Source organism: Ursus maritimus, unplaced genomic scaffold (assembly GCF_017311325.1).
Source record: "Ursus maritimus isolate PB19 unplaced genomic scaffold, ASM1731132v1 scaffold_13, whole genome shotgun sequence".
NCBI classification, from domain to species: domain Eukaryota; kingdom Metazoa; phylum Chordata; class Mammalia; order Carnivora; family Ursidae; genus Ursus; species Ursus maritimus.
Genome location: NW_024423675.1, coordinates 18,383,304 through 18,410,876, shown reverse-complemented (window position 1 = coordinate 18,410,876; position 27,573 = coordinate 18,383,304). Strand labels below are relative to the sequence as shown.

The 27,573-nt window shown below is 48.7% G+C and overlaps 1 protein-coding gene across 1 annotated transcript in view; it reads left to right on the top strand.

Moving 5' to 3' along the window:
* The window catches only part of BEND3 (BEN domain containing 3), a 29,759-nt gene extending 4,840 nt beyond the window's left edge, over nucleotides 1-24,919 (top strand). Inside the window, exons 3-4 of the mRNA XM_040628100.1 lie at nucleotides 9,121-9,367; nucleotides 22,194-24,919. Coding sequence (XP_040484034.1) covers nucleotides 9,121-9,367; nucleotides 22,194-24,440 — 2,494 coding nt within the window. The 3' untranslated portion in view covers nucleotides 24,441-24,919. The remainder of the gene's footprint in view (nucleotides 1-9,120; nucleotides 9,368-22,193) is intronic.
* Nucleotides 24,920-27,573: the final 2,654 nt, after the last annotated feature.

Below are 27,573 nucleotides of genomic sequence, written 5' to 3'. Positions count from 1 at the left end.
CCCGACCCCCCCCCCCCCAGCAGCATTGGAAAATGCTGTCCCTTAGACACCTGTGGGACACTTAGGGAGGAGACCCATGACCCTGTGAAGGCAGTGGGCTCTGGCAAGGAGTCACCACACCGGATGACCCGTGCTCTCCTTACTGTGGTCGTGCCTTCAGCTGTCAACAAAGAGAATTCCCCACGTCAGGTTCTGTGTGACTCCTTATTACCCACTTGAACCAGTCACCTCACCACACCTTCCTTTTTCTGTGGTTCAGCCACTCCTCAGTTGGGCAGACCTCCGGACCTTCCGTCTCCCCACTGCCTCCTGCTGCTTAACCCAGGAGCCAGGCCCCTCAGAGCAGGCCTCTGCCTGCCCAGTTTGGGCCAGTTTTGAGGAGTCAGGGAAGGAGGGCCCCAGAGGCGGGTCAGAACATCTCCCAGACAGCACAAGAGAACCCTGAAGAAAGGACCACATTTAACAGTGGTCATGCAGGGGTGCAGAGACCCGGACAGCGAGGCCTTGCCCTAGTGAATTGCTAAGCTTCCGGCCAGTCCATTCGTTTCCCTGGCCAGCCGCAAACCCTCCGGTGACCTGACCTCCCATCCCTGATCCAGAAGACTTGCTCTCGTTTTTTGGTTTTGTTTTGTTTTTTCCTCCTGTGAAATTTGCCTTACTTTGAAAAGCCTTCAAGCATCAGGCAAATGCATTGATGGAGCCTATAATGTACCCACCAGGAAATGACATTTCCTTACGGTTCAAAACCGATCTCTTCACCTTCTCATTCACACCCAGGTTTATGAGCTGAGACTTTTTTCTGATCTCTTTTCCTCCCCACACTGAGAAGTGTTTTCTATCTTCAGAGGCAATAATTTAGAGACAGTTACGAAATGGAAGACCTTTCCTAGTTTGTCAGTTGTTACATTGTTTCTTAGATTATCGATATTTTAAATGTTTAAAAGTTAAATGATTTGATTTTACATAATTAGCATGTTGCTGTTTGTGGGCCTAAGTGAGAATATGGCCTGGCTCTTTTCTGTATTCATACTGTAATGCTTATTATTTTTTCATTGTTTAAAATTTCTTTTTCATTTTCAAAGAGTTGCATGCCCACTGTAGAATATTTGGAAAGTAGAAGGAAATATTAAGGAAAAAAATCATCCATAATCTCCTAATTGGAGGTAATTAACATTTTGGCATATTTCCTTCCAGCTGCTTTATGGCATTTTTTAATTATGCAGTTGACATATCCCCAGTGAACTTTGAAGTAGGTTATTATTGACTGGGTAGCCCTGTAATGAACAATTGATTTTGAATCTTTACACATAATTTAATGCGGGCTCCTTCTGTCAGTAGAGGTTTTCGAGTTCATGTGTTGAGAAAATGTGTCGAAGATGACTTCCTAACTTTGTATAATGGAAATAACGATAGTGATCAATGGGGATCTCAGGCCAGGTCTCGTTCAGTTCGTTGTGTCTCCCACTTTCTCTGCAGCTTTTTGTGGAATTGACCAGTGACTGCTAACAGCTGATGGCTCTGGGGGGCTTCTGCACCAGGATTCCCACCCTCGGTCTGGTACTGGTCCTGCCTGCGCTTAGCCTGAGAGCCTCAGCCCTCTGCCCAACGTGGCAACTGCGTATCTCAACTTTCAAGTGTGTGAGGCTCTGTAAGTGACAGAAAGATTTGTTTATAGATTCTTTTTTTTTTTTAAGATTTTTTTTTTTTTTATTTATTTGACAGAGATAGAGACAGCCAGCGAGAGTGGGAACACAAGCAAGGGGAGTGGGAGAGGAAGAAGCAGGCTCATAGCGGAGGAGCCTGATGTGGGGCTCGATCCCATAATGCCGGGATCACGCCCTGAGCCGGAGGCAGACGCCCAACCACTGTGCCACCCAGGCGCCCCTGTTTATAGATTCTTATAAGCTGAAAGTGATGAGGAAGATCAAGATTTGCCCATCTAAACATGGACAAAATTATTTTCAAAGTAGATTTTTTTGTCCCCTAGAATTTGCTTTAGTGTTATTTCTTCCCCTCCAAAGAAAAAAGTCTGGTAAGTGTATGCTAGAGCTTAAAATTAATCTGTATCCAGGTCACAAAATTGTAAGAATTGGTGGTCTTCTGCACAGCTGGGGCAGGCAGTCTGTGCTTACTAGATTTGAGTTATGGTTGTTATAGAAACCCTAATGTAATATCTCCTAACCTTGGGCTGGGAGTGCTCTTTCCTTCCTGTTACTTTTATCTCACGCTGTTTACCCACCCTCCCCTCTGACAGAGGTTCCCAGAGTTCCATCTTCATTCTCCAGGCCCTCCTTCTCTGCTCGTATTGGTTGTGATCAATCCTTGTAAATCAGCTGTCCGGTCGGTCATCCCCTGCACAGAGGACACTGGCACCAGCGGCTCCCCGGGCACACTGGGGGGTGTCGTCACCAAAGCACCGGGCAGGGAGGCTTCAGCATCTTGCCAGCCTTTCCGAGCCTGGGATCCCATACCTATAAAATGAGATCATCTCTGGGTCCCTTTTGCCTCTAAAACTGTGCCTCAGTTTCCTAATGTATAAAATGAGACTAACAAGGGTCTCTACCTCTTAGGCTTGTCAGGGAAGTTAGTTTCTGCACAGTGTAAGCCATCGTTGCTGTTGATTCTCCACTGAGGGTGCAGAGCACGGGGCCGTGATGTGAGGAGTCAGAAGGCAGTGGCGCAGCAGCGTTCCTGCCTCCCACGAGCTTGCCCGCAGGGCTGGTGTCCCCAGCACTGCCTGTAGACAGGGCACTCCTTCCCCCACGGAAGCACGTTACCGTGACCCTGGCTGTCTCCTCCCAGAGAAACGACTCGTTCCGGAGCCTTGTCTCCCAGTCTGCTTCTGGGGGGAATGCAAACTAAAAAAAGAAGTGATAGAGAAATTTCCATGATCTATTAAGTGAAAAAACAAGGAACAGGATCTTAAACCTTCCACTTTCAGCATCTCTATATGCTTAAAAATTAACAAAAACCCCAAAGAGCCTTTGTTTATATGGTTATAGCTGTCAATATTTACTGTGTTGCAAATTAAAATGGAGGGGCTCCTGGGTGGCTCAGTTGGTTGAGCGTCCAGGCCATGGTTTCAGCTCAGGTCACGATCTCAGGGTTGTGGGACTGAGCCCCACATTAGGCTCTGCGTGGAGGCTGCTTGGGATTCTCTCTCCCTCTGCATCTCCCCTCTGCTTGCATGCTTGCTTTCTCTCTAAATAAATGAATAAAAATTAAAAAAAAAAGAAATTAAAATGGAAAAGTGTTTAAATATTTTTTAATTTATTTAAAAACAACCATAATAAATCCATTACAATGTAATGTCAGTAATATTTTAATGAAAGGTAACTATTCCCCCACCCCAAAAAAAAATCGTAGTGAGAAGATTGGTATTGTTCATATTCTTTTTTTTTTTTAAGATTTTATTTTTAAGTAATCTTTATACCCGATGTAGGGGTCGAACTCACGACCTTGAGATCAAGCATCGCAGGCTCTGCCAACTGAGCCAGTCCAGTGCCCCTGTGTTGTTTACATTCTTGCATCTCTCTTTAATATCTGACGTAACTGAAGGCTGAATTTTCCTATCTGCCTCTCTAGTCAATCTTTTGCAAAATAACGCTTCATGTAGCCTCTGGAAAGCTCTCCTACACGTCTGTGAGAGAAAAGGGACAACAATATCGCAGTGTTACAAAAATAATGTTCATCTCATGGAACTCTTGAAAGGTCTTGAATATACTCATAAATTGGCTCCCCAAAAAGAAAAAGAAAAACAACAAAGCTGTTTTTTAAAATGTCCCTTTCCATGGTGTAAACACTCCCACTGTGGCCAGTTGCAAGCTACCAACTGGACTCCTGAAGTGGCGCTGGGGAGAGACACAGCTGTGCACCCCAGAACGAGCCGGCTGTGGCACCCGCTCTCCACGGGTAGCACCGAGAACCACTGACCCCCAGCATCTGTGGAAGGATGCCCAAGAAAACGGACGTTGTTGCCTCTCAGAGAGTGACTGGTGACTGGGGGGGACAGTGGACTTCTTTTTTTTTTTTTTTTTTAAGATTTTATGTATTTATTTGAGAGATTTCAAAAACGAGTCGGGGAAGGGGCAGGGAGAGAATCAGACTCCCTGCTGAGCGGGGAGCCGGACTTGGGACTCGATCCCAGGACCCTGAGATCATGACCTGAGCCGAAGGCAGACGCTTCACTGACTGAGCCACCCAGGCGCCCAACAGTGGACTTTTAAACCAAATATCCTTTCATACTTTTTGAATTTTGTCCCTTGTGCATGCATTATCTAGTCAAAAGAAGAAAAAGAAAGACTCGAAGCATCTTCCCTTCTTAAAATGAACTCCAAAACTAGACGTTGGACGTTGACCTGTCATTTGTCAGTCTTTTCGACGTCCCCATTTCTTTTTTTTTTTAAATTTTTTTTAAAGATTTTATTTATTTATTCGGCAGAGATAGAGACAGCCAGTGAGAGAGGGAACACAAGCAGGAGGAGTGGGAGAGGAAGAAGCAGGCTCATAGCAGAGGAGCCTGATGTGGGACTTGATCCCAGAACGCCAGGATCATGCCCTGAGCCGAAGGCAGACGCTTAACCGCTGTGCCACCCAGGCGCCCCTCCCATTTCTTTGTGGCATCTCTTAGAATTGGCTCTTCCTCGGCCCCGTGAGTGGTTGTCACCGGTCTGTCCCCACAGCCTTTCTTCCTGCCCGTGGCAAGAGCTCGCTCGTGCTCGTGCCCGACTTCGCCACCTTTCCGCAGCGGGCGCGGGTAGCCCTGCCGGTTCCGGCGTTTATGTAGCCAGTTGCAGCAATTTAGCCTTTGTAATTTGATATTTGAGTGGCTGAAGCATCTTGTTATTTCTGAACATTTGGGATTACCCTCCCTTTTGTGCTTTTTGTAAGCTGAAGGCTTTTCTGATGACATTCTAATCTCCCCCACCCGTGTGCCCTGCATGGAAAATTGAACATGGTCCATCTTGCTCTGTGCACAAGGACAGAGACTATTAGGCACTTTAATAAAATTATATATACTCTTACGAGCTCTGCAACATTTAAACCTTTCTGTACCAATGACAGTCACTTAGCCTGAGGCTTCCTAGGCTGTTTGGGTAAAAAAAAAAAACAAAAAAAAAAAAAACAAAAAAAAACCAACGAGCATTTTCAGTTATTAAATTAACCACTGGAAATTGGTCTCCTAGAGGTCATGGATGCCTTAGAGCCTGTGGTATTTTCGCTAGAGGCAGCAGCCGGCTGCATGGGTCTCGTTGACGCTTGTCCCCTTCATTTGTTTAAACATTCCTTTGGGCTTGTCCAGGGGTTTCTGAGGGACATGGAACAGCCACCTCTTGGGGAGAAAGCTGATTCTCAGGGACACGGGACACGTGGATGCATAGTTAGACTGTCTCACAATTTTCGAGACGTGGTGAGAGAAATGAGAGGATTTTGAAAAGGAGAGAACGTCCTGCGGGCAGAGGAGCTTGTAATCCTAGCAAGCCCCGTGGGCGGGGCTACATAACCTGCAGTTACGTAAGACACGGGATTTCTGCGGCATGCTCGGCATCCGGCGTGCGGTGTCCACCCAGCATGAGCAGCCTTGTGACTGTCATCTGGGCAGATGACCAGTAAGTGGAGGTAGCAGTGTGATGCCCCTCTCCCTTCTACCACCGTGCGGTCACTGTGTCAGCGCAGGGATGCTGGGAGGTGACCCACACATCCCTCCGGTAGAATCCCTCCTGTACCGTGGGGCGGAGTCTACTTCCAAGCGTGGAATAGACTGATTTTCCAGGCGGCTGCATGCAGACGAAGGGAGATTTGGATGTTGCGGCTGCTGTTGGACAGAGGGATCCAAGGTTGGAAACTGGCCCCTGTGTTCATCAGGAGAACCTTATAAAAGAATGAGGATTCTGTGATTTCTACTCCGGGTCACTGGCGGGAGATACACAGACTTGTTCTAAATCCTAGTTCTGCCACTTAGCAGCTTGGTGACCCTGTGCTGTGGTCTGGGTCACTTCTGTGCTAATCGGGCATCTGTCACTGGTCTAAGGTGACACTGGTTCCAAAGCAGATGCCCCCTGGGTGTCTTGAATGCCTGGGAAGCGGGCCACTGGGAGCCTTCCCCGCTCCCCCTCTGGCTTTCTGCCCACCCACAGGAGGCTCAGGTGTGTGCTCTTCCTTCACCATTTTCTGAGGTGGGACGATCAGAATCCAGGTGCTTGTGTGGCCTGCTCTAGGGTCACATGGTGTGGTTTGGAAAATAGCCTTCCTGCCTCCCGAGCCCCTGTGGGGCTGAGTGTACGCCCAGCACTGCGCAGCGGGTTCACGGGTCAGCCCCAGCCCCAGCCGGCCTGAGCGCCACCCCCTCTGCTCCGTGCTGCTCGCTGGGAAAATACAGTTGGGCAGATAAAAGAGTAGATAACCGTGCCGGCCTGCTCTGCACTGTGGTTCTGTCTGCTGTGTTTATTCATTGACACCTGCTTTCTTCCAGGATTTGCTTGTCTTTTTAATGCTCTCTACTTAGCTGAGTCTTTGTGGTTTTTCTTTCACCTTGACCCTTTCTTTCCAAAATAAGCCATCCACCTTCTCCTCCCTTTCCCACCACTTCTGCCCAGAGAGTCCTTTGTTTTGTACGCTGTACCCTCTCTGACAAGCCTCACTCGGTCCTGCCCATCTGTTCTGGGCTTCTCACCTCTGCTCTTGATTTCAGGGAGTGGCGTCTGTGACCGGGTGGCAGGGTTTCCCAGGGCAGCTGGCAGTCAGGCGAGGCCTGCAGTGCCTTTCCTTAAGAAGCCCCCTGCCTGGCCTTGGACTTCTCCCTGGCATCGGCTGCCTTGCTGTGTGCAGACTGCTACCGTTTGCCTACCTGCCTGTGCTCCCCCATCGCTACCCCCAGCCCCCTCGGGATGCAAAAGTGGGTTTCTTTCCTTGGAATACAACGGAAATTGTATTTGCTAAAATTCGCCGTTGGTAAAATAGCTCCAGCTCTTGGACCCTTGAATTTGACTTATCTTCCCTCAATACCATCTTGTATGTTATGTTTTTCAGATAGCAGATAGTTTGGTAAATAAGAATTATTTTTATCGTAATTGCAATTTCAAATAAATCTTAAATTTTCTTATTCATTTCTCTGAAAATTAGTAGTATAGAGGTGGAAAGAACTGTGCCTGTCATAAAGTTACTGTGACACTCCGAGGATAGCACATCACATCGTAAGCACTATGTACGTGTTGCTGTCCCTAGTGAATTTTGAAGTTGGTACTGTGTGCAAGATTACCTGGACTCACTCCCTCTTTCTTGCGCGCCCCCTCCCCCCTGAAATTCATGCGTCTAAGACGGAGGACCACACACCATTCTGTGGCTATTTGGTGAATAGTTTACTGGACTTTGTAGATAGCATCGCTCTTCCTTCTAGAAATTTCTTAAAACATCCTTCTCAGTCCTGCTCTCCTCAGATGCTTAACCAAAATGGGAACTCAGTATTTGTAGGCAGCTTAATCAGTTGTGGGAACCACAACTCCGTAGCAACAGTACAGGCTGTCAGTGTATTCTTTTCCAGTGTTACTGCCTTATTTACACCTTATACTGTTTATGAACGCTGTTACATAATTTGGGGAATCTCGAAGATTTAATGCTACTTTTAAGCATGGCGCCCGTTCCATTCTGGCTGGTGCGGTGGGAGTTGGGAGCTAGCTCTGCACGAGACCCTGCAGCCCAGACTGGGTCCCTTGCTCTCTTGTGGCTCTCCACTCTCCCACTCTGGCCTCGTTCCCTCAGTAGTAAAAAGAAGGGTTTGGACCAGATTCTTGGAGCTCAAGAGCTTTAAACCCACACTGCCTCATCTTGTTGCTTTGGAGGGAAGGGCTAGACCGGCACCATCCAATAAAAATAGAATGCAAGCCACTTATGTAATTTTAAATTTTCTAGTAGCTTCATTAAAATAAAATTAAAATTAATTTTAATGAAGTTTTATTTAGCCCCATGAATCTGACATTATCATGTCAACATGTAACCAACATAAAAATGATTAGATATTTTACTTTTTTTTTTTTTTTTTTTGCTCTGCTCCGTCTTTGAAATCTGGTGTGTACTTACACTTACAGCACATCTTCATTTGGACTAGCCGCATTTCCAGTCCTTGGTAGCCGTGGGACTAATGGCTGCCATTAGGGACAGCATGGGGCTTTCTGGACGCGCCTGGAGTCGTATGATCCACTTTTGTCCGGAGGAGCCATGGCCTACATCCTCAGTCAGCCTTTACATTCTGTGGCTGGAATTTAGAAAGCAGGGACTAACAGGAGATCATCTGAACTTGGGTCTTTAGTAAAACTTGATTTTCTCAAATAGCGGTCCCCCTCCATCTGAAAGTGACTCAGTCGGTGCTCTAAGACACATTCTGCCCACGTGGAGTTTTGGAGAAATGCTCCCAGAGGGTATGCGGAAGGCACGGCTGCTTCTGAGCACCTGCGGACGAACACAGAGGATGCAGTTTTCCATGACGTTAGGGACAGTATCAGCTTAAGCTTCCATCACTCAGAGCCAGGGTTGGGAGGGTAAGGGCATTGCTCATGGGTATGGAAAATTAAGAAAGAAATCAAGCAATAAATCAAGACTTTGTCTTTGTCTTTTCATTTAGTGGAATAGAAGATGAACTCAACTGAATTCAGTGAAGATGTAGAAGAAGGTAAAAAAAAAAAGCTTCTTTTTAAAAAGTATTTTTAATTTAGTATTTTTATCAGGTCATACACTACATGGTTCAAAAATATAAAAAGTTACATAATGGAAAATCGATGGAAATTCTCCTCCCACACCTGGTTCCCATCCCCCTCTACCCATACACCTGCCAGAAGTGTCTTATGTATCTTTCCAGAGTTAACTTTTTAAAAAGTATTTAAAGTGTAGTATTTGTTTCTTTCTCTCCAGCTCCCGTCTTTCTCCCCAAAAAGGACTTTAAAACCAGTTTGAACAAAAAGTTCTTAGAATGCGGTTTTATTGTGTAGCACTAACGTGGTAAGATAAAAATCGCTAGGTTGGAAAGCACAGTTTTATTGTGACTACACTTTATTATCTGAGTGATAGTGTCAAAGGGCAGCCCACACATACCCGGTCGCCCAGGGAACCCTGCTAACCTCCGAGCAGCCCAGTGGTCTTTCCCGCTGAGCCCTATTTCTTCTCTGCCACAGTTCTAAAAAATAACACTGTGAAAGTGGAGACAGAGGCCGAAGATGCTGCCCTGGACTGCTCAGTGAGTTCCAGGTCTTCCGAGAAGCACCCTCTGGACAGCGTCTTCACTGCCCTCCAGGATTCCAGCAAGCGAAAGCAGCTGGGCGGCGATGGCCAGCCTGACTCTGTCCCCAGCGTGAAGAGGCGGCGGCTGATTCCCGAGGTGAGGGCCCAGCCCCTTCCGCTGTTTGCTTGGGCTCTGACCCTCTGATTAGAAGCTCTGTCTCTCTACTTGTGGGCATCCAGGCAACTGCTGAACCCTTGGGCATGAGAAGGCTTTCATTTCAGCTGTCCCATCTCTGGCTTACATTTCTAGAAGGTGTCTTCTCTAAGTAGAATTCTTATATATGTCTGGATTCATTATGGGCTAGGGGAGGCTTCACAATGCAACCGCTTTTGAGTTCTTTGTTTTGCTTTGCTCCACTTTATAGCAAAGACTGTTAAGAAAAGCCTACTGCTTTCGTATGGTACACAGTGTACACAGATTCCTGGAAGAGTGGAGGGTTGGGAGGTCTTTTCCTAAATCAAGCCATCTTTTATATTAGGAGAACTTGTTCAGTGAATCTTTTTATAAGGAGAATTCTTTTGTAACATACCTGTTACCCCCTAACCTACGAATTTTATGAATTTGCTTTATTTTTTTCATCACCTGCTGGTTAGATTGAACTTGACTAAGTTCTTCTTTTTTTTTTTTAAGATTTATTTATTTGAGAGAGAGTAAGCATGAGTGGGAAGGGGAGAGGGAGAGAGAGAGAGAAGGAGAGAGACTCCCAGGCGGACTCCACGCTGAGCTCAGAGCCTGACGCAGGGCCTGATCTCATGACCCTGAGATCACAGCCTGAACTGAAACCAGGAGCTGGATGCTTAACTGACTGCACCACCCAGGCGTCCCTGAACTTGGCTAAATTCTAAGAGAGACAACGGAACTGGACATGGTGGCCCTCTCTAGCAGACTAGTCCAGGTGGGAGATAAGATACGTACACAGAACAGTTAAGACCAAGAAGAGAGTGGCAGCTTTAGGACGTCAGGGGTCTGGCCTGGGAAGCTTCACCTCTGAGCCGCCCACGGGCCGGCAGACTACACCTTAACTCTTAGAACGGCATTTTCCCAAGCTCTCCAACGTTGACAGACAGACACACAGGCTCTTTGGGGGACCCAGATAGGAATTCTGCTTCTGCATGTCTGTCCAAAAGAGCCCACATTTTCAGAGCTCGTTACCACCAGCCAGAACACTGTGAAGCATCAGCCTGGGACTCTTTGGGGTGTTACTGGCTTGTTTTAAAGAATTAAAACTATTAGATGCTAGGGAAAATCCAAATGAATTGGAAATATATGGTTTTAGAGATTTAGAGTCTTCAATAAGTAAAACTATCCTTTGCTGTAATTAGCAAAATGATGAGATTAAGATTTTCACCGGGATTTAAACGTACATGTTTACGTTGTATTATAATGACCAGCAACCTGCATTCCACATCATGGATCAGTGAGTGATACCTTCATTTACTTGTTTTCCCCCCCAGCCTTTTTTTTTTTTTTAAGTTTTTTTTATTTATTTGAGAACGAGTGAGGGAGGGGAAGGGGCAGAGGGAGAGAGAGTCCCAGGCAGACTCCAGAGCCCAGTGTGGGGCTCAGTCTCACCACCCCTAAGATCACAGTCAGAGCCAAAACCGAGAGTCGGACATTTAACTGACTATGCTGCCCACGTGCCCCCCCATTATTGAATTATTGAGATAAAATTCACATACGATGCAATTCACCAATTTAAATTGTACAATTCAGTGGGTATTTTTGTGTATATTCACAGAGTTGTACAACTATTCCTATCATAAGTTTTAGAATATTTTCATCACCCCACAAAGAACCTTTGTACCCATTAGCAGTCACTCCTTTAGCGCCTGGGAAGCACTAATCTACATTCCCTCTGGATGTATCTGTTCTGGACATTTCATATAAATGGAATCATAGACTATGTGGCCTTTTATGTCTGGCTTCTTTCACTTAGCAGAATGTTCTCAAGGTTCATCCATGCTGTAGCATGAATGAGTTCTTCACTCCCTTTTTTATGGCCAAATAATACTCTGTTGTAAATATACCACATTTTGTTTATCCATTCATCAGTAGACAGACATTTGGGTTGTTTCCACTTGTTGACTATCATGAGTAAAATCCAGCAATACATTCTAAAAAATCAATAATGCCCACGTAGGAAAAAAGTTGACATTTTTCATAACTACATGAGCATTTTTATTTTATTTTATTTTTATTTTTAAAGATTTTATTTATTTATTTGACAGAGAGACAGCCAGCCAGCGAGAGAGGGAACACAAGCAGGGGGAGTGGGAGAGGAAGAAGCAGGCNTCCTGCTGAGCAGGGAGCCTGATGCGGGGCTCGATTCCAGGACCCTGGGCTCACGCCCTGGGCCGAAGGCAGACACTTAACGACTGAGTCACCCAGGCGCCCCATGTGAGCATTTTAAATAAAGGGTTTGTTGCGGATATCCCGCCCTTGGCTCTGGCTGCCCACACTGGCCACTTGCATGCCTGTGACTCTGGGGCAGGTGTCATGTGCGGAGAGCAGGCTCCCGTGCAGTGAGTAACGATTGCAGACGGAATCTCAGACTCCTCGCTGCTGGGTGAGATGCACGCTGGGAGAATACAAGCTCTTAGATGGTTAGTCAAATAGCTTGTTTGAAAAAGATAGCACCTTTTTTTTTTTAGGTTTTATTTCACACCATAATTTGTTATCCTTTCCCCTAACGCTCACTAGATAGATGTTTTCCACTTCCACGTCATCACAGTTAGTGCCGCAGGGACCATCCATCCATACGGGGAAACCTGGTGCCCTCTGTGAGCGTTTCTGTGGGTTAGATGCCCAGCGGTTATCCCACAAGTGTCGAGAAGTTTGGGAAGCACTGTTAGGTTCCTAAAGGAACTCCTGAAGACGTTTTCTTCTGTGTCTCACATTACATTTCTGCCTTGAGTCAATTCTATTCTCTCGACTCCTTCAAGTTTGCATGTGAAGCCAGACTTCCAGAAATGGAACACAGAGTCGAGTGCATTGGTTCACTTTCGCTGTGGGACAAACCACGGCGGATCTTAGCAGCTTACAGTGGCCACCGTTGTATTTGTTTGCAGTTCGTGGGTCAGCTGGCAGTTCCTGATTTGGCCTGACAGGACTGGGGCTAGGTGGAATGGCCTCCCCTTTCTGGGGCGTCGGCTGGGCTGGGCTGGGCTGGCCATGCCGGCTGCAGCTTCCCTTTCTGCACATTCTCAGCTCTGGGAGGCTAGTCCAGGCTTGTTCACGTAGCACAGAAGACTTCTAAGAGCAAGAGAGGCTGAGCTCGGGAGCACAGACGCTTTTCACACCTCTGCTTGCATCACCCCTTTAGCTGGTATCCCCCTGGTCAAAGCACATCACACGGGCCGGCCTGGACGCGAGGGCCTGAACAGACTCCAGCCCTGACGGTAGGAGTGACAAACTCACGTTGCAGAGACTTTCACACAGGGATGGGGCAGCTGTTGTGGCCATTTTTGTAAAAGTTCACCACAGTAAGGAACAACAAGCACACCAGGAAGGAACTCTGACCATGTAGAGCCCGGGTTGTGGCCTTTGTGGACAGTCTGAGCTGGTCGCGTTGTCTCCTTGCGCAAACGGAGTCACTTTATCCTTTCATCCCATACAATTTCGTTGGAAGGGCATCACAGAGAAGGGAGTGTCTTCGCATTCCTGGGGGCAGAGAGGGAAGGAGAAGGTTCTTACGATTTGTATTTTAGTTGAATCCTTCAGTATGTGAAGCAAGTTAGAAAAAAACATGGCACTGGGCTGAACTCCACTGGGGTTCACAGTGGAGGGATTTCCCTGGGCATCACATGAACGATGTGAAGGTTCTGGATGCTTCCCAGTTTGGTGAGGCAGCAAGCTTCAGCTGGGACCTCAGGCACCATCCTGGAATTCTGACACGTTTGGAGAAAAGGGATCCAAAATGTATTTGAATATTTCTAATATCACTTGTCCAGCTGACATATTCTAATTGGGCAGATATGTTTACTTTTCAATAGATTGGAGACAGCAGGCAGTTCTAACCTGTTAGATTTTAGATTGGAAAAGACAGGTTAAGTCCTGGATTTTGTTTTGGGTGTTTTCCTGTTTTGTTTATTCTCCTTACTGTATGTAAAATGAGGTTGATATCCAGGCACCCCTTCCTGTTCTGTAAAAAGAATATATGTAAGTATGAACCTTTTGAAATTCTCGAGCTCCTTGTGGAAAGGTGTCATGTGAATTCAAGGCAGTATTTCCTTTTAAAACTCTGTGTAAGTTGATGTGTCAATAAATCAATAGCCTCAGAACCCTGGGGATTTTAGAACAACCCATCAGTTTTATGAAATTATAGTATATGTTGATTTTTCAAAATGGCACTAGTCCTAATTTACTAGTCCTTTATCCTTCTCCCCCTGAATTTTCTCCGATCCTTCTTACAGATAAGGCGGCAGGGGTGGTGGTGGAGGGAAACATGCAGGTTTTTTTTTTACCAGAGTGAGACAAGAGGAGCCAGGAGGCTGAAACAAGCGATCGTCCAAAGAAATGGAAAGGAAGTTCACGAACAGTGACTGAGTGCCTCCTTGACAAATGGCACCATTCCTTATTTAATCCAAACGACAAACCAGTGATGAGAGAATTAGTAGCTCTACCACATCGATGAGTCAATTCCGGCCTAGAAGTTAAAGTGCCAGGATGCCAGTGGGCAGCCTTGTTCCTGGCGCAGAGTTTCAGGAGTGACTGGGATCACTCACTCCCTGCATCTGGGGAAGTGAGCCCCACCTTCTCTGCTCCAGCCCGGAGGAATAGTAAATAGTTAACCTGGAAGTCAGATGGGGAGAGTTCACCGTGGGGCCTTTGGCCAATTACGTGACCTCCCAGACTCTCAAGTTCCTCCGTGGTGATGAGAGAGAATTCTGCTCATCTCGTTGGTTTCTTGTGTGTGAGGGAGCCCAGCGCAGGGCCTGCCCCATGTCAGCCCTCAGACCTGCCTCACAGCCCCCATCTCCAGTTCCCACCCATCATGGTCAGCATTCATCTGCCTCCCTCCACGTTCATTAGAGCAAAAATGGCATGAAATTGCCAAGGGAGACCATCGGACACCCTTTAGGACACCCCAGGCTGAGCGCCCTTGATTCTGAACACCTTCCAAGTCAGAACATAGACCACCTTGCATCTTCTCCCCCAAGCCCAAGGCTCGGGGAGGAGGGTGAAGGCTGGGGGCAGGATTCGAGTGCTAGTCCTGGTGTCAGAGGTACGTCCCGTTCCAGCTCCTGTCAGTGCTGCGACGTGTTCATAGTGACATGTAGTACAGTCCTTCGGAGACGCGCAAAACCTCCCCCAAACCCTAACAAAAGGCTGGATAAAGCCTTCCTTGGCACCTCCCCTGGAAAAGGCTTCATAGCCAAACGCAGCAGATGTGGGAGAGGAGTAGCCAACGCTTTTATTGGTAATCATCTTTTTGTTCGCGGAGGTGGGGGCGATATGCAAGAGCTGTATGCCAGGCAGGAGTTAGCTTTGTTCTCCTGGGGTTTTTCGGTTCTTTGTTTGTTTTTAATTCTGAAGTGTCACTGTGTTTTGTTTTTCCAATTGGAGAATGGGAACATCATCTCATTCAGTGCAAACACACCGAATGCCGCATCAGCACCGGTGGCGGTGGCACCCGCTGGAGACTCCCAGTGGTTCCTGCCACAGCCACAGCAGACAGGGGCTGTGCCGCTCCCACTGTGACGCGGCTCGGAGCAGCTGGTGCCCCCCAGCCTGCTTGGTTTGAGACCACGCGGTTCAGCACCGTGCTGGTGGCCCGGAGGGCGCGGGGGTGTTTGTGCGATGTGGAGGGCAGTCTTCGAAGATGTCCTGACCTGACAGGTCGCCATCTCTTCCGGCATCTCTTCTCCACTGTAACTGCTTTATCTCCCAGATTCTTACTTCTTCAGGCCTCCCAGCAATTTCTTCATCCGTTAACAGTGTGAGGATGACCCAGAGGGGAAAAGCCATGAGGTCAGAGACCGTCCAGCTTGCTCCCTGTGTCCCCAGAGCCCTGCACAGAGCCTGCCCAATGCCAGGCATTTGGTCCTATTCGCGGGCTGTGTGCTGGAGCGCTCTTCCAGACCTTGCTGCTAGCTGTAGCTGGTCACTTGATGAGAGTGATGATGGAGAGAGACATTCTTTTGAGAATGAAAAAGGTAAGCACCGCCTCCACCTTGCTGAGTGACATGGGAGCAGGGGGCAGAGGCACGCCAGCCCTCTCGGAGCCCACTCGCAGGGTCTGCCCCTGATGCCACATTAATTCTCCCCCGTCTACTCTCTGGCAGGCTGCTGCCTTCTTGGTGTTCCAGTTTGCTGCGTCTCTGGGCACCATTTAGCCAGTCATCATTTGTCGAACTGCATTCAGGGACTGCTTGGATTTGGAGTGGTGAGGAAGATGCTGGATGCTTAAAGCATCTCCATGGTGACCCAGTCCCTGGGGTGGAGCTGGGCACGGACATGTGGGATCTCCCCACCCTCACTTGCAGCCCAACATCGACCTCTTTGTGTTCATATTCCCCAGCGAGAGATGTGGGCATTCCCTCTTGAGCCTGAGGGTGCTAGCAGGGGAACGCGATGCCCCGACCGGATGCAGGAGAGAGGCTGGCGCTGCCGAGCCTGAGCTCTGCAGCAGAGTTCCCATATGGCTGGAAGATGAGCCTCGGAGAATTGGGAATGGTGTCAACCAGCCACCCTGTGCCAAGTAGCACAGATTTAAAGATTTCTTGATGCTCCTAGACAGCTGAGCAGAGATTTATCAGCAGCAGCCAATGTTGTCGCCTTGGCAGCATTTGTGGAATTAATTGGAACACTGAGTTGACAGGACACCAGTGTGGGGATATCTAAGAACCTTCTCTTTGGTGGCTCGTGTTGTGTTTTGTGTTGAATTGTGTATCTAAGGTCTCTGGGAGTGAGGAATGTTGCCCTCTACTGGGACTCTAACTTAATTTTTTATTCCAGCAAGTTCGCCAAAAATGTTTCTATTTGATGGCAGTGTTTCTAACATGCTTAGTAGAAACGGAAATATTTTTATTAATGATCCCGAACAGTGAGAGTTATAGAGGGGATTTCCAGTTCTGATATACCTTGGCCTTCTGCCTGCTGTAGGAATGTGGGGGAGTGCAGTGACTTTTCTTTGTTACTGGTATTCAGACAATTCACCCAGAAAATGTTCCCTGGACTTACTCTGTATATGCAGGGTATTAATTAGGGCAGACCTCTCTCGAGAACCCGGTACTTCTGCTGCATTGCCTGTGAGTTTCTGGTGACCTCCGTACAGAACCTTATTTTATGATGTATTAGTGAGATCACTTGTAAAGCAAAGACCCTTGTTCTAAAATGACTCCTAATGTATTTATGATTATTTTAATGATTGCCATTTGAAATTCAGATTCCTCTATATTCGTAAAACCTCATGGTAATCTCATGATCCACAGGACTTGCAAAATTATTTTGGTGTAATTGAACTTAATGGTGAATGAGTTGCTAAAATTGAATTTACAGCCTACAGGAATTAGCAAGTAAGGCACTTCAAATTTATTAGGGCAGTGCTTTTCTTTTTTTCTTTTTTTAAAGATTTTATTTATTTATTTGACTGAGAGAGAGCAAGCATGAGTTGGGGGAGGGGCAGAGGGAGAGGGAGAAGCAGACTCCCCACTGAGTAGGGAGCCCAATACGGGGTTCAATCCCAGGACCCTGGGATCATGACCTGAGCCAAAGGCAGACGCTTAACCACCTGAGCCACTCAGGCAAGCTTAAGGCAGTGCTTTTCAACAGTGACCCATAGTTTTAAATTCACCTGGTAGAGAAATACAGCTCAAATATATGGATTAGTATGCAGACACAGAGAAACAAAATAAAACTTCCCCAAATTTACTTACCATATGCAGTGCACCCTGATATTTTCTATTCTTTTTCTTTCCCTTGCTTCTTTCCTCTTATACTGGTTATGACCCACCAAATCAACTTCATCGTTTACTGATGGGTCACGATCCATAGTTCCAAACATACCATGTTGTGGTAAAGATTTTCATCTCTATCCCATCCTTTCTCCCAAGTTTCACGTGTGTGTGTGTGTGTGTGTGTGTGTGCGCGTGCGCGCACGCCCGTTCTCGTTGCTGCCTCCCTCCCTTCATAATCCTCTGCTTTCTTCCAGATAGCAGAACAAAAGAACTGTAAAGAGCTTAAACCCCCCCCCTTCAGCTCCGTGGTCCAGTACCCCTCCCCTGCCCCCAGCCTTTTGGGCAAACAGACCTGTAAGAAGTGGCTTCTATGAGTGACTTACCCTGATGTGTTTCAGGGAAGTCCTCATTTTGTTTAGTGGCTGAGAGGAATCTTTACAACTAGTTTCATAAAAGCCCCCCCCCCCCATTACCTCTGCTCTGGCTTGGGAATAGCATTGCTTAATAATAATTATATTCTAACAGTGAATATTTATTAAGCACTTACTGTGATTCAGAAAGGGCTCAGTGCTTTCTGCACATTATCTCATTAAGTCTTCATAACTACCCTGTGAGACCTACCATTATTTATCCCTGAGTTTCTAGAAGCTGAGGCATGAAAAATCATTTGATTTGGCCAAGGTCACAGAAGACAGCCTGAGCTGAGATCTTACCCATCCCTTTATACCTCTCTACAGACATGTTATTCATAAAGCTGGTGGCCTATCCGAGCAGCTCCTTTTTCTTAAGCATAGATCTGAGAATGGCAGAACGCCTTGGCCTGCTTAACCATCCATGCATCTGGTTGACACACATTCATTGGGCAGTTCTGTGTCCCGGGCACTGTGCAAGGTGCTGGGCGGGGGTAGACTCAGGAATGACCTGGTGCCATCATGGTAGCAGTCATACAGTGTGATGAGGATGCGGGCAGCTGGGTGAGGAGACCCGGGAAGGGGAGGGTCAGGTGGCAGGCCATTCGTGCTCGGCTTGTCCCATGCCAGCAGGCCCCTAGTGCTCTGTCCTTGATAAGTGTGGGATGCGTAGGAGGGCCGGGTACCTCTGGACCTTCATCAGCTTATGCAAACAAACCCTGAGGAAAGTATTGGCCAGCTCCATGGGATAATTACAACACTTCTAAGAATTCCTCTATCTTCAGGTTCTTACAGTACCTTTTCTTCTGCATGGTTGTTATCAACAGAGAGGCAGGAGAAAAATTAACCTCTCTATGTGAGTCAGATTATTCCTTTATCTAAAAGACGGTCCAGGAAGTAATTCATTAATTTAAAATATAAAATGAAATATAACGTGGGTGGTTGAGGAAGATCAAAGTCTTACGTGTTTATGTGGCCTTGTGCTCTGTTTTCACCTAGACCTACATATTACTCACCTGCCATTATAAACCTAGCCTCTTGAGCTTGTCTTTTCTCCCTACCCTTTTTAGGCTACAAGAGAAAAACACGTCATACACTGTTTTGTGCTGGCATTAGTTGTCTGAAGACTTATAGGTGACATTGAATCTGCCTGGATGAGACAAACTGAGAGCAGACTCTGTCTTTCAGGCCGAGGCCCCTCAGAGAGGACCCACAGCACCTGAGAGCTTGTTAGAAAGGCAGGGGCTCCTGGCTGGCTCAGTCAGAAGAGCCTGCAACTCTTGATCTCAGGGTCGTGAGTTCGAGCCCCACATTGGTTGTTGAGATTACTAAAATAAATAAATACATAAACTTAAAAAAACAAAGAAAAGAAATGCAGGCCCAGGGACTAGAATCTGCATTCTAACAAGATCCCAGGTGATTCATATGTGTATTAGAGTTTCAGAAGCACTGGCCTTGGCCGCCTTACACCGACCATATTTTCCCGTGGGTGTAGAAGCTTCCAAAGGATGCACATTGTTCTTACCAGTTCTGCAGTTGCCTGGGGCACACACCTGTCAGTAAAAGCAAATACTTTGTGCTTCAGCCCTGTGTGTCCGTCCCCCTGACACCCACCAGTACTCACCAGCTAGCTCTTCTGCTTGACTAAACCCTCAACAATATTCCAGTAAGTTCTTGGGTCCAGTTTAACACTTGTCAAAACCAGCTTTATTGAGCTGGGACTGAAAGACAATGGATGGTACGATATTTAAACGGTACCATTTGGTGAGTTCTGCCATACGTGTAGGTCAGTGAGGCCATCACCACGATCAAGATAATAAACACGAATCACCAACTACCATAAAGTTACCACGTGCCCTTCGTGTCCTTCCTCCACCCCCAGGTCACTTCACTATCAATAAGTTTGTATTTTCGAGAATTTTATATGAAAGGAATCATACAGTATGGCCTCTTGTTGGTCTGGCTTCTTTTAGCATAATTATTTTTAGACTCATCGTGAGTACTGTGTTTCAGTTCCATTGCTGAGTAGTATTCCGTTATATGCATATAAGACAGTGTGTGTATACTTGCTGATAAATTTGGGTTGTTTCCAGCTTTGGCTGTTTACAGATGGGGCTACCGTGAGTATTTGTGTATAAGTCTTTGTATGATCGTGTGCTTTCAGTTTGCTTGGTAAATAAATATCTAGGACTGGAATACCGGGATCATATGGTCCCTATATATTTAACTTTTTAAGAAACTACCAGCCATTTTCCAAAGTGGTTACATTATTTTATATCCCCATCAGCAGCGTGTGAGAGTTTCGATGCCTTCACGTCTCCAACACTGGGTATTGTCTTTTTGTTTGTACCCATTCTGGTAGGGATGGTGAGGTATCTCCCAGTGGGCTTTAATTTGCAGGTTACAAATAAGCATATATATATTTAATATATATATAACATACATATATATAAAATATATACATATAAATAAATTTATTTATTTATTTATTTAGAGAGAATGAGCAGGGGAGCAGCAGCAGAGGGAGAGGGAGAAGCAGGTTCCCCGCTGAGCAGGGAGCCCAATGTGGGGCTCATCCGAGGACCCTGGGATCGTGACCTGAGCCGAAGGCAGATGCTTAACCAACTGAGCCACCCAGCACCAATAAGCATCTTTTTATATGCTTGTTTGCTACTTCTATGTGTTCTTCGAAGTGGCTATTAAAAATCATTAATTGGGTTGTAGGTCATTGAGTTTGAGAGTTCTTTATTCTGGTTTAAACTCTTATCAGATAAGATTTGCCGGGATTTTCTTCCAGCGTGAGCTTGTTTTTCATTTTTTTTTTTTTTTTTAAAGATTTTATTTATTTATGTGACAGAGAGACAGCCAGCGAGAGAGGGAACACAGCAGGGGGAGTGGGAGAGGAAGAAGCAGGCTCACAGCAGAGGAGCCTGATGTGGGACTCGATCCCGGCGTGCCGGGATCACGCCCTGAGCCGAAGGCAGACGCTTTAACGACTGCGCTACCCAGGCGCCCCATGTTTTTCATTTTTTTAATACTGTCTTTTGAGGAGCTGAAGATTTTTTAATTTTGAAGTCCAGTTTATCAATTTCTCCCTCTTTTTTTTTTTAAGATTTTGACAGAGAGAGCACAAGCAGAGGGAGAGGGAGAAGCAGACTCCCCACTGAGCAGGGAGCCTGATGCATGGGACTCGATCCCAGAATCCTGAGATCATGACCTGAGCCAAAGGCAGACGATTAACTGACTGAGCCACCCAGGCACCCCTCACATTTTGTTCTCTTATGGATTATGCTTGTGGTGTCATATCTAAGAAATATTTGCCTAAACCAAGGTCATAAGGGATTTCTCTTATGTTTTCTTCTAGAAGTGTTAGAATATAAAGTTAGGTATTGTATTTACGTCCACAGTCCAGCTTGAGTTCATTTCTGTATATGGTACACACGGGATGGAAGTTTCTGTTGTTTGGTTTTGCATGTGTATATCCAGTTGTTCAGCATCACTTATGGAAAGGATGATGTTTTCTCCATTGAATTGCCTTTGAGACTGTGTTGAAAATCACTTGTCCATATATACATAAGTAAGCCTCTTAAAATGTTCAGGGCCTGGCAGCAGGGAAACCACTGGTGAAAGCAGCAAGAACTCTGGGTTCTCAGGTGGCCAGGTTTGATTGCTATCTGGTGGTGGAGCTGGGACTCAAGCTCTGGGGTCTTCAAAGGGGATCTTGAGCTTGCCCTAGGAGTCCGGCAGAGTGGACTTGCCGAGCGTGCGTGCCATCCTTGGGTGAGCAGAGGAGATAGTCTCTGAAATCAGTTTGGTAGAGTTTAATTCCCTCACTGTCGTCTGTGGAGCAAGGCTGGAGAGTACATGGCAAGTACCCTGGTAGACGCATAGGAGATGCACAAATACGTTACATGCAGTGGCTGCCTTAAGACACGGGGGTTTAATTGTCTCCCGCAGCTCTTTGAGAATGGCTGCTGGGCCAGCAGGAGACCGCGACTTAGAAACCTGGGGACCCCGACTTAGAAACCTGGGGACCCCATGAGCTCATGCAGCCCACAGCTGCACAGGCTCTGGGACGTTCTGTGCCAGCCCTTTTGCAGTGGAGATACGAGGTCACTGCAGGCAGTGGTGGAGGTGCCGCAGACCCCGTGCTGCACTCACCGCTGTGCCCCTCGGGAGCTGCCTGGTCTCCCCAAGACTGCAGATGGGCAGACACGCTGCTGTCTTCCGGAGCTGCTGTGGGCAGGCCTCGCGATCCCCATCGGAGAGCAGCCAGAGGCCCAGCTCCGTGAGGTGCCGGGCCTGCGGCAGGGCCACTGCGGGGGCTTCTCCCGCCCTTGTGGCCTCTCTCCCGTCCCTGGCAGGGCTGTGGCCCAGCAGGCCCCGTGTGCAGGGGTGCGGCAGCGGTGTCCTGCAGGAAGTGGGAAGAGGGAGCTGTTCTGGCGCGGGGATGTAGGTTTGTGTCAGCTGTGCATTCCTGGCCCGGCACAGTGAATCCAGGGTGAGGGAAGCCGTTCCGCACACACTTCCGCGATGGACCTTGGCACCACTGTGACTCAGACCCAGGTGCAGGGTAGTACATCAGAAGAGCCTCACACTCTGTTTGTTTTCCAGGCGCTCCTAGCAGGCATGCGGAACCGGGAGAACAGCTCGCCCTGCCAGGGCAACGGGGAGCAGGCCGGCAGGGGCAAGAACTTGGGCTCCACGTGGCCCGGCGAGGAGGAGCCCTGCAACGACGTGAGCACACCGTCCTACAAGAAGCCTCTGTACGGCATCTCGCACAAGATCATGGAGAAGAAGAACCCTCCCGCCGGTGACGTGCTCAGCACCTACGAGCTCTTCGACAAGGCCAACTCCAGCAACAGCCCCTCACCGCTGCGGCTCCTGAACGAGCCACAGAAGCGGGACTGCGGCAGCGCCGCCGCGACCACCGACGGGGACCCCAACATCTACTTTCTGATCCAGAAGATGTTCTACATGCTCAACACGCTCTCTTCCAACATGTCGCAGCTGCACAGCAAGGTGGACCTGCTCTCCCTGGAGGTGAGCCGCATCAAGAAGCAGGTGAGCCCCGCCGAGATGGTGGCCAAGTTCCAGCCGCCCCCCGAGTACCAGCTCACGGCCGCTGAGCTCAAGCAGATCGTGGACCAGAGCCTGTCGGGCGGCGACCTGGCCTGCCGCCTGCTGGTGCAGCTCTTCCCCGAGCTGTTCAGCGACGTGGACTTCTCTCGCGGCTGCAGCGCGTGCGGCTTCGCGGCCAAGCGGAAGCTGGAGTCGCTGCACCTGCAGCTCATCCGCAACTACGTGGAGGTCTACTACCCCTCGGTGAAGGACACGGCCGTGTGGCAGGCCGAGTGTCTGCCCCAGCTGAACGACTTCTTCAGCCGCTTCTGGGCGCAGCGGGAGATGGAGGACAGCCAGCCCGGCGGCCAGGTCGCCGGCTTCTTTGAGGCCGAGCAGGTAGACGCCGGCCACTTCCTGGACAACAAGGACCAGGAGGAGGCCCTGTCCCTGGACCGGAGCAGCACCATCGCCTCGGACCACGTGGTGGACACGCAGGACCTCACCGAGTTCCTGGACGAGGCGTCGTCCCCGGGCGAGTTCGCCGTCTTCCTTCTCCACCGGCTCTTCCCCGAGCTCTTCGACCACCGGAAGCTGGGCGAGCAGTACAGCTGCTACGGGGACGGCGGCAAGCAGGAGCTGGACCCGCAGCGGCTGCAGATCATCCGCAACTACACGGAGATCTACTTCCCCGACATGCAGGAGGAGGAGGCCTGGCTGCAGCAGTGCGCCCAGCGCCTCAACGACGAGCTCGAGGGCCTGGCGCTGGACGGGGGCAGCGAGGGCGAGGCGGCGCGCGACGACTGCTACGACTCCTCCAGCCTGCCCGACGACATCTCCGTGGTCAAGGTGGAAGACAGCTTCGAGGGCGAGCGGCCGGGCCGGCGGTCCAAGAAAATCTGGCTGGTGCCCATCGACTTCGACAAGCTGGAGATCCCGCAGCCCGACTTCGAGGTGCCGGGCGCCGACTGCCTGCTCAGCAAGGAGCAGCTGCGCAGCATCTACGAGAGCAGCCTGTCCATCGGCAACTTCGCCTCGCGCCTGCTGGTGCACCTCTTCCCCGAGCTCTTCACGCACGAGAACCTGCGCAAGCAGTACAACTGCAGCGGCTCCCTGGGCAAGAAGCAGCTGGACCCGGCCCGCATCAAGCTCATCCGCCACTACGTGCAGCTGCTCTACCCCCGCGCCAAGAACGACCGCGTGTGGACGCTGGAGTTCGTGGGCAAGCTGGACGAGCGCTGCCGGCGCCGGGACACGGAGCAGCGGCGCTCCTACCAGCAGCAGCGCAAGGTCCACGTGCCGGGCCCCGAGTGCAGGGACCTGACAAGCTATGCAATCAACCCTGAGAGGTTCCGAGAGGAGTTCGAGGGGCCCCCGCTGCCCCCTGAAAGAAGCAGCAAGGACTTCTGCAAGATCCCCCTGGACGAGCTGGTGGTTCCGTCGCCCGACTTCCCGGTGCCTTCGCCCTACCTGCTGTCGGACAAGGAGGTGCGCGAGATCGTACAGCAGAGCCTGTCGGTGGGCAACTTCGCCGCCCGGCTGCTGGTCAGGCTCTTCCCAGAACTCTTCACGGCCGAGAACCTGCGGCTGCAGTACAACCACTCCGGCGCGTGCAACAAGAAGCAGCTGGACCCCACGCGGCTGCGGCTCATCCGGCACTACGTGGAAGCCGTGTACCCGGTGGAGAAGATGGAGGAGGTGTGGCACTACGAGTGCATCCCGAGCATCGACGAGCGCTGCCGCCGCCCCAACAGGAAAAAATGCGACATCCTCAAGAAAGCCAAGAAGGTGGAGAAGTGACGGCGCCCAGGGACTGAGCGTTCTCTCGGAGCCCGCCACGGTATCCACAGACACGCACCTTAGGTCGGTGGGGAGTGGCTTACTACATTTGCACACGTCACCACCACCCAACCACAGAGAAAGCAGCCTTGCCTTTGGTCTCTCCTACCTACTCTCGACTTTCGTCCTGTGTCCCAGGGGTGCAGCCGGAGTCCGGCAGAGCTGAGCCGTGAGAGCAGAGAGGCCTCAGCAGTAGGGCATTCTCTCCTTGGCTGTGTCCCCCACGCCCTGCAATTTCAGATGCATATTCAGCGACTGTCTGGTTACTCTGCCCACATTTTCCATTTTCCATTTTTATCCATTTTTTTTTAATTAAAAAGAAACCCTTTTTAAAAAAAAAATCATTGGGCTCTTTGGGGGCCATTTTACTTAGAAAAACTATCTTTTAAATATTTGTGATGAAGTACTGTAAGATGACTTCAGTTGCTGGGATTTTTTTTTTTTTTTTAAGATGGTTTCAGATTTATGAAATTTTTAGAAATGCCATGTTCCTGCATGATGGCTAATAATAGCTTCAGGTGGCATAGAGACCAATTTTACTGACCTTGTCTTTTACATCTGACTTTGGAAGAGTCAAGATGCCCCTTGGAGGGCAGTAGAGGGGACAGAGTAGTGTGACCTCCTTTCCCACCGTGGTTGCATCCTCCTTCCGCTGTGGTGCTGGGGAAGGGGCCTGCTCACGCGACCTGGCCTGTTCGTAGTTGTTGCCATGTCGGTAGAATGCTGTGCTCACTCTGTAGACGAGAACACTGGATGATGATGATGATGATGATGATATGAATGTAGATAGACGTGGAAACACGTACACAATGTCATTTTGAGCTGCGTCCTTCCATTGCCCCCTTCCCTCTCTACACAAGGATGCTATTTGGAGGGGCAGACACATTTCCTTGGAAAACTGTGTGTGTGACTATTTGGCTTCTGGTTTAAGGATGGGCCCCTCTGGGCTCACCAAAGCTGTTTACTTTCCGTGTGTGTATTTGTGCAACACCCGGGTTCTGGGAGCTGTCTGGTGGCTTCACCACACCTCAGTGTTAGCCCCTCCCGTCAGTAGCACATCCTTGTTCCTCAGGGCAAGCCCAGGCCTCGGGCCCTCTTGGGGATACCTGGCTTTGGAAGGTCACAGGTCATTCAAATGGGGTTCCCCCGTCCCTTCCCAGAGTCCACTCAGCTGTCCCCTCAGACCCCCTAGAAGCTCTGCTGCCCTACGTCTGGCCAGTCCCTTGGCCTCGGAGTAAGACATCTCTTCTTTCCTTACTGGTTGGGAAGGTCAACTGCTCCAGGCCAATGGCATACTCTCCAGGACATCCAATCAGGAAATCCCCCAGCAGATAAAGTCCTGCAAAACAATACTTTTACTTACCTGACTTTGGGGTCCAAAACCCTAAGAGGGAAAGGAAACAGTGTAACCCAAACTGAGTAGACCATACCTGAAACTTGGAAAATGAACTGAATCACACAGGGTGGTCCTAAAACCCTTGTGGAATGTTGCAGAATTAATAACCTAGTGGCTTAATGTTTGCTACCTTAAAATGCAGAAATAATAGAAACAATCTGTGAATTTTCTTTATGCAACTGATAAGGACTTCAGTTCCCGTGGCCATACGACAGAATTCTGCCTGCACCCAGAGGGCTTTTTTTTTTTTTTTTTTTAATGACAGGATTTTGAGCAATGTAAAATTGCTAATCTAACTTTAGTAAATGTGCTGTTAAATGTCATTTACAGATTATTTCTGTTGAAGCTGCAGACCTAAATTATTGAAATTTAGAAATGCACAGGGACTTAATGACTCTCTCTCACATACACCCACACCCACCCACACGTGCACACACATTTCTTCTTACTAAAAAACTGAAGTGGGATGAAGGGGACCTACATGAACAATGAGCTCAGCCTCTTTGTGCCTGGAAAGAAGGGACTACAGCAGCCAGGAAACCCACTTTTTCCCCCCTCACTTGGGCCTTTCTCTATGCCTTAGTCTCTCCAACACACACGCGCGTGCGTGCACGTGCCCGCGCACACGCCCTACCCAAAGATGGCAGCGGCACTCCGGCCCGCCAGCCCTGTCGGTCGGAGAGTGCCATGGAATTTGTTCTGGTCTCCAGGATGTGTCCAAGAGGATTCCAAGCCATGCGAAAATTGCCCTGCTTTCTAGAGGGTGGACTGTGACGCTGCAACTTCGGAAGCACAATCATTTCTTAATCATAAAACGTCCTGTCTCCCCACGTTAGAGAAATCAGCAAGTTCTAGGAATGAAAAGTGTTTCTTCACAACCTGGAGCATGTTCGGTGTTTGGAAACTGCATTTTGGCGGTTTCCTTAATACTTTTCCTGTGTAGGGCCTTCCCCCCACCCCGCCCCCGCCCCAGCCCCAAGTCTTAGAGTCCCTTTTTGGGAAGAGAGGTGGACACGCTCTGGGAGTTGTTTCCTGTCCCCCCGGACTGTCTCATCAGGAAACACATGCAGGTCCTGCGTCTGTCTGTATGGCGTCCTCAGTTCTCCCGCCATACAGGTGGGCCCCAGGGCAGTTTTTTACATGAAGCAATAGAAGTACAAAATACTTACTTTTTTTCAAAATTTAATATTTTCCATAAAATGTGTTGGTAAACCCCTTCCCCGTCCCCCTCCAAATTCTTCGGTTTTCACCTGTTTGTTTTTGGGTAATTTTTTCCCCTTGTATCTGGAGGACTAAAGCATTAGCACAGACGCGTCCTGATGTTAAGGAGAGTAGCAAGTCACAGTAGGTGGTAGAGTCCCTCGTTTCCTCTGTTAGTAAGTTCTAAAAGAATGTATGAGGGTAGTCGTGAATGTACTAAGTGTTCTAATCCTGCTTCAGTTCACTTTGGCTGTGTCTACATGACAACAAATGTCTGACAGGGAATAAAGTTGTGTCTAGTGTCATGGGCGATAGTGTGCCCCTCCCCCTTCAGCGCTGGCCCCAAATCTTCCTTTCTTTGTAAGTTTGGGTGGAGGGGTTTACCGCATCAGCAGCAATCATCAACCAACCAACGGGATCTACTTAGTGGTGAAAGGATTCGCTGTCCAGTGGTCAGAGTCGCTGGCCTGACCACACCGCAGCACGGCCACTTGGGTT